This window comes from Trichechus manatus, unplaced genomic scaffold (assembly GCF_000243295.1).
Source record: "Trichechus manatus latirostris isolate Lorelei unplaced genomic scaffold, TriManLat1.0 scaffold00040, whole genome shotgun sequence".
Classification (NCBI taxonomy): domain Eukaryota; kingdom Metazoa; phylum Chordata; class Mammalia; order Sirenia; family Trichechidae; genus Trichechus; species Trichechus manatus.
Window position 1 is genome coordinate 8,843,676 of NW_004443976.1, and position 7,112 is coordinate 8,850,787.

General features: G+C 38.0%; 1 protein-coding gene across 3 annotated transcripts in view; it reads left to right on the forward strand.

The window, feature by feature from the left end:
• LOC101341322 (myosin-4) overlaps window positions 1-7,112 on the forward strand; it is a 29,714-nt gene that overhangs the window by 10,737 nt on the left and 11,865 nt on the right. For 2 of the 3 annotated variants that reach the window (XM_004375979.1, XM_012555479.1), the window contains exons 14-22: window positions 1,101-1,406; window positions 3,070-3,141; window positions 3,664-3,751; window positions 3,836-3,953; window positions 4,280-4,403; window positions 4,498-4,634; window positions 4,763-5,018; window positions 5,712-5,954; window positions 6,244-6,420. In XM_004375979.1, coding sequence (XP_004376036.1) covers window positions 1,101-1,406; window positions 3,070-3,141; window positions 3,664-3,751; window positions 3,836-3,953; window positions 4,280-4,403; window positions 4,498-4,634; window positions 4,763-5,018; window positions 5,712-5,954; window positions 6,244-6,420 — 1,521 coding nt within the window. Of the gene's footprint in view, window positions 1-1,100; window positions 1,411-3,067; window positions 3,142-3,663; window positions 3,752-3,835; window positions 3,954-4,279; window positions 4,404-4,497; window positions 4,635-4,762; window positions 5,019-5,711; window positions 5,955-6,243; window positions 6,421-7,112 lie in introns of all 3 variants that reach the window. The other variant, XM_004375978.1, reaches the window with a different exon arrangement.

Below are 7,112 nucleotides of genomic sequence, written 5' to 3' on the forward strand. Positions count from 1 at the left end.
TACTGGATCAATATCACACCTCTGTATGACTTTACCTGGAACATGAGCCCTGAATTCCCCATTATCAAGGGGGTAGAGCAATAGTTACATCAAATATGGATATGTTTAAGCTCATTAAGCAATCATTAAACATTTTCAAAAGTGTACTGGAGCTCATCATGTACCTACAGATACCAATAAAGTATATGGTTATGTGTGAACCTTACCCTAAGCAATGGGAAGGAGAAGAAAATACCATTGTCATCTAGAAAAACTTTAAACACTTAGGTGAAAATTCATAAAAATATGAAAGATACAGTGTAAAAGCAGACTAGGTCTGCCCAACTTGGGAAATAAATATTTTAATTTAATGATATAATCTCCTTATTCTTCATGAAAACTATACAGTCTTCAGGAAAGGCACTTATATTCTCTTCTATTATTTCAGTTTCTGGATCATCAAAATAGTTTTTGGAAGACAATTTGTGACTGAAACGAAATCATCAATGTTGAAATTTCTTTCAGTCTTTCATATTAAATTCAGTACAGAAAAGAGTCAGTCTGCTTAGAAAGCAAAGTGGCAAACCTAATTAGCATCACATAACTCCAGTGGTGTGGAGCATAGCTTAAAGTACAAAAAGTTTTAATGATACAACATCAGATGCACTTTTCCCCTAGGAATGGATCGTTTTTAGTCATTATACATAATCTCTCTTCTCTTCATTCTTGTTTTGTGTCTACATTTGAGGTGAAGGAAATTACTCTGTCAGCAGGGAAGAAAGTAGGCAGATACGTATATTTATGGAATACAGAATTCAGCTTTGAAATGATCTTTTTGGAATTTAATTTTATGCTTTGAACACAAAGCTCACCAAATGGCACAGATGGACTCCTTTTTTTTTTTTTTTAACTGAGTCTTTCTAGTACACATTTTTCCCATATGCCCTTGGTACATAATGATTGTTTCACATTTCAGTAGTAGAAGCAATAAAATGCCTATTTAATTTCTTATCATTATAAATCTTTTGAAACACTGTATTTTCAGGTTTCACCAAGTATACAAGCTATTGGAGAGTAATTTTCTGAGGGACTCATAATTATCCCTTTTTTCCTACTCTTAGCCCATGGGCATCTTCTCCATCCTGGAAGAGGAGTGCATGTTCCCCAAGGCCACAGACACTTCCTTCAAGAACAAGCTGTATGAACAGCATCTTGGAAAGTCCAACAACTTCCAGAAGCCCAAGCCTGCTAAAGGCAAGGCTGAAGCCCACTTCTCGCTGGTGCACTACGCTGGCACTGTGGACTACAACATTGCCGGCTGGCTTGACAAGAACAAGGACCCACTGAACGAGACCGTGGTCGGGCTGTACCAGAAGTCCGCAATGAAGACTCTGGCATTCCTCTTTGCTGGGGGACAAAGTGCTGAAGCAGGTAATATTTAGTAACATCAGTATGTTCCAAGAGTCACAAAAAAAAAAAAAAAAAAGGAATATACAGTTTACCGGAGACAGAATATAGTTACAGAAAAACCTAACAATGAAAATACTGACCAATATGGATCTAACGAAAGGAAGTATATTTAACAAGTGTGGGACAGTTCTACAATCATAAACTTTCAGAGCTCAAATTGATACTATGGATCACGTAGTCCCATGGCCTCATTTCACCAATGAGGAAGGAGAGATTCAGAAACGTCAAGTGACTTGCTCAGGATCATATAACTCATTTCTACAATTTTAATAATGTTTGTTCCTTCAAGGATTCAGCTAAGTTGAAGATGAAGCAGTCCTATGTCAGGGTACTAGTGATTGAGGAGCTGAAGTTCTGTCCTTTTAAGTAGACCAGAAATACAAGTGACAATGTAAAAGCAGAAGCAACACAGGAAATAGGACTTGCCTGCAGAAGTTCACCTACCTGGGGCCCAGGCATGCAACTCTGCCTCTTCTCTGGGGCCGTGCACCATGGAGACATTACAGCTCGATCCCCTGGGCACTTACTTAAGGGAACAGACTTTGCCTGTTTGGAGTAGGGCAGTCCAATACCGTCTATACACACACACACACACACACACACACACACACACACACACACAGACACACACAGACACACACAGACACACACACACACACAGACACACACACACACACCCCTACCCTTTTCACTCACTATCTTTTATTTTCTCCCTGAATGCCTATAATGTGAGCAGAATCTTATATTTTCTTTTTTTTTTCTAAACTTTATGTTATTGTCATTGTTGAGAACATACACAGCAAAACGGATACCAATTCAACAGTTTCTACATGTACAAGTCAGTGACACTGATTACATTCTTCGAGTTGTGCAACCATTCTCACCCTCCTTTTCTGAGTTGTTCCTACCTCATTAACATGAACCTGCTACCCCCTCATCTTTCAAGTTGCTGTTGTCAATCTGATCCCATATAGATAGTTCTTAAAAGGGCATAATGCTCAAGGCAGACTTTTTTTTTTAATAGTTAAGCTAAACTATTCTTTGGTTTTAAGAAGACTTCAGGGATATTTTTGGCTTAAGGTTTAAAGACAATCTCAGGCAATAGTTTTAGGGGTTCATTTACCCTCCATGGCTCCAGAAAGTCTGGAGTCCATAGAATTTGAAATTCTGTTCTGCATTTTCCCCCTTTTGATCAGAATTCTTATATGGAATCTTTGATCAAAATGTTCAGTAATGGTAGCTGAGCACCACTCAGTTCTTCTGGTCTCACGGCAAAGGAGGCAGTTGTTCTTGGAGGCAATTAGCCACACATTCCATATCCTCTTCCTTTTCCTTACTCTCCTTCTTTGTTGCTCCAAGTGAACAGAGACCAGTTGTTGTGCCTTGGATGGCTGCTTGCAAGCTTTTAAGGCCCCACGCACTATGCAATGAACTATGAATTAAAACAGAAGCATTCAATCAATAGTTGGAGGAGGTGAGATATGGAAAGGATAGGAGTTATATACATGAATTAGTGCAAATTTAAATTGCAAAGGGAATTTTGGCAGTCCTCATGTGTATGAATAGTACTTAAAAGGCTGTTGCAAATAATTTTAATTTTTTCTGTTTCATTTTTCAGAGGCTGGTGGTGGTGGAAAGAAAGGTGGCAAGAAGAAGGGTTCTTCTTTCCAGACTGTGTCTGCTCTTTTCAGGGTACTGTATATTCCTGAATCCCAATAGAATACTTTTGTTAAAAAGATCAATAATAACTGTAAAAAAGAAAGTAGTGATATACTAAAAAACCCTGAAAAATGCTGTCAAAAAATTTTTAACAAAAATAAGACCCACAATATGTTTCTTCAAATCAAACCTTACGATGAATGAACCATTCCCTTTCAAGCCTCAAATCTAGGAGATCTGATACTGAATAAATTTCACATGAAACTCAAACCACTATATTCAGTTAAATATATTCCATATGATCAAAGTCTCAATGCAAATATTCTCTGATTGGCAGTCAGAATAATATACTGACGTTGACTGGTTTTTGCGTAACCTGTAATTTCCTATCCTATACTCTACCATATGGCTCCCCTTGGCTTTCATGATTTGTCCTTCATTGAGACAGTTCACTAAAATGTGAAATAGTGGCATGATCAACTATGGATCATTGGTAGGGGCTCTCACATGGATGCAACTGGAAATTACGTTAAAATTTTTCATATGGTTTTATAGGAGAATTTAAATAAGCTGATGACCAACTTGAGGAGCACTCACCCCCACTTTGTGCGGTGTCTCATTCCCAATGAAACTAAAACTCCTGGTAAGATATTAATGATATCCAAATAGACTCCAGTGTGACTTCTCATTTAACGATTATATAGAAAACATATCTTTTTTTCCTTAGGTACCATGGAACACGAACTTGTGCTGCACCAGCTGAGGTGTAACGGTGTGCTTGAAGGCATCCGCATCTGCAGGAAGGGATTCCCCAGCAGAATCCTTTATGCAGACTTCAAACAGAGGTTTGTGTCTCACTTGTTTATCCTTTATTTTTCCCTTTCAATGTCATAGTCCCTATCAAAATCACCACTTAGTTCAAACATTTTTAAACTTCTCCTTGAAAACTGAAATGCAATTATTTGAAAGTGATCATAAAAGAAAGAAGACCTGGTTTATATTACCATAAGCTTTTCATTATATCTTCCCTTTTTACATAAAGCACTGTTTTTTAAGAGCAGTTTGTTCTTTAAAACACGATCTATCATCCTTTCATTGATAGCTACTCAGAGTTCTACTTTTTTTTTTTAAGGAAGAAAACCACATTTTTATATACTTTTTATTCTGACAGATACAAGGTACTAAATGTAAGTGCTATCCCAGAGGGTCAGTTCATTGACAGCAAGAAGGCTTCTGAGAAACTTCTAGGGTCTATTGACATTGACCACACCCAGTACAAATTTGGTCATACCAAGGTACCACCAATCGAAGTTTTTATCTATCATAATTTCATCATCTTTGGACTTTCTCATGAGTGGAAATAACACATTTTACTTGTTCTTTGGCAAGGTTTTCTTTAAAGCTGGCCTGCTGGGAACTCTAGAGGAAATGAGAGATGAAAAGCTGGCTCAACTCATCACACGCACTCAAGCTGTGTGCAGAGGGTACCTGATGAGGGTGGAGTTCAAGAAGATGATGGAGAGGAGGTGAGAGACTAAGCACAAGTCCTCCTCCACAGTTCCATCGTTGAATCTAGTGTGATCACTACTTTTGTTGAGTGCATGGTCACTTTACACATTCTTTTTTATTTGCATCATTTCTTGTATTCCTACAGAGAGGCCATCTTCTGCATCCAGTACAATATCCGTGCCTTCATGAATGTGAAGCACTGGCCCTGGATGAAGCTGTATTTCAAGATCAAGCCCCTCCTCAAGAGTGCAGAGACTGAGAAGGAGATGGCCACCATGAAGGAAGAATTTGAGAAAACCAAAGAAGAACTGGCTAAGTCAGAGGCAAAAAGAAAAGAGCTGGAAGAAAAAATGGTAGCTCTGATGCAAGAGAAAAATGACTTGCAACTCCAAGTTCAATCAGTGAGTATTACACATTTCACAGCTTAGCCACATCTTATTATCCAATCACTGGCTGACAGGATCTCAGAGTTTTTTTTCAGTTGAGGTTTATAAATAAGTGGCTTCCAGTAAAACATTTTTTGTAATTCAGTTTGCCCTTCCTAAATACTAAGCCTCAGATCTAAGGAAGCAATATATGCAAAGTCACATATTATGCTGTATATATTCATATGTGTACTCATACATAGTTTAGTCAACAATGAGGAAAGTCATAAAAATATCCCTAGGTATTTTCTTTTCTTTATAGAATCTTCTCTCAGGTTAGGTTATTCTCTCCTTAATAAATATTTTTGCATATAAAATAGAGTTATGTTCTTTTTATCAGGGCAGAAAAAAGGCTAAATCAAACTTCCACCTAAATGTAAGAAAACTGGGTATTAGAATGAATATATAACTTTTCCAAGGTAGCAAAGGTTAATAATTTTCAGATTTTTGCCAAAAGGTTGGTTTTCATGATTTGGCCTTTCACGTGTGATATTTGGAGGAAATCTGTCACTATACTTAATCAGAAGATTGAAATTATTAAAATTCTGTCTATTTTTAAAAGTTGGAAAACATATTGACCAAACTGAGTCATTGAAGTTTCTCCCTTTTAAGAAATTATTGTTTGCACATATAGCTTAGAAAAATGACAATTTTTATGTCCCACTTTAGGAAGCAGATGGCTTGGCTGATGCAGAAGAAAGGTGCGACCAGTTGATCAAAACCAAAATCCAACTTGAGGCAAAAATCAAAGAGGTAATTGAAAGGGCAGAGGATGAGGAAGAGATCAATGCTGAGCTGACAGCCAAGAAGAGGAAACTGGAGGATGAATGTTCAGAACTGAAGAAAGACATAGATGACCTTGAGCTGACACTGGCCAAGGTTGAAAAGGAGAAACACGCCACAGAAAACAAGGTACAAACCAAGTATTAACATGTGACTGAAGTATTGTAACTGAAAGGTTAATCAAAATTGTTGAATATTAAAGAAAAATACTGTCATATTATATCATCTCTTAAGTTTCCACCACCTCCATCTACTTACCCTGACCATCATCTCCTATTTATTTCAACCACACAGGCCGGGTTTAACTTCTGGTTTCCATTTTCCACCTCAAGCTGACATTGTCCTAAGAAATTACCATGTTATTCATCAAGACAATAGGATGTCATTAATATTTCTGTCATCTGTTCAAATTTAAAAGGTGAAAAACCTCACAGAGGAGATGGCAGGCCTGGATGAGACCATTGCAAAGCTGACCAAGGAGAAGAAAGCCCTCCAAGAGGCCCACCAGCAGACGCTGGATGACCTGCAGACAGAGGAGGACAAAGTGAACACCCTGACCAAGGCTAAAACCAAGCTGGAACAGCAAGTGGATGATGTAAGTTTGAAAAACAAAATGTTCTTCCTTGTTCTTCTTGTTAGGAACCATCGAGTTGGTTCTGACTCTTAGCGACCCTATGTACAACAGAACGAAAACACTGCTCAGTCTTGCACCATTCTCACAATCATTGTTATGCTTGAGCCCATTTTTGCAGCTGCTGTGTCAATCCATCTTGTTAAAAGTCTCCCTTTTTTGTTGAGCTTCTACTTTACCAAGCATGATGTCCTTCTCCAGGGACTGGTCCCTCCTGATAACATGTCAAAAGTATATGAGACGAAATCTTGCCATCCTCGCTTCTAAGGAGCATTCTAGCTATACTTCTTCCAAGACAGATTTGTTCATTCTTTTGGCAGTCGATGGTATATTCAATATTCTTCGTCAACACCTTAATTCAAAGGCATCAATTTTTCTCTGGTCTTCCTTATTCATTGTCCAGCTTTTGCATGCATTTATGAGGCAACTGAAAATACCATGGCTTGGGTCAGGTGCACCTTAGCCCTCAAAGTGACATCTTTGCTTTTTAACACTATAAAGAGGTCTTTTGCAGCAGATATGCCCAATGCAATGTGTCTTTTGATTTCGTGACTGTTGCTTTCATGGGCGTTGATTGTGGATCCAAGTAAAATGAAATCCTTGACAACTTCAATCTTTTCTCCGTTTATCATGATGTTGCTTATTGGTCCAGTTGT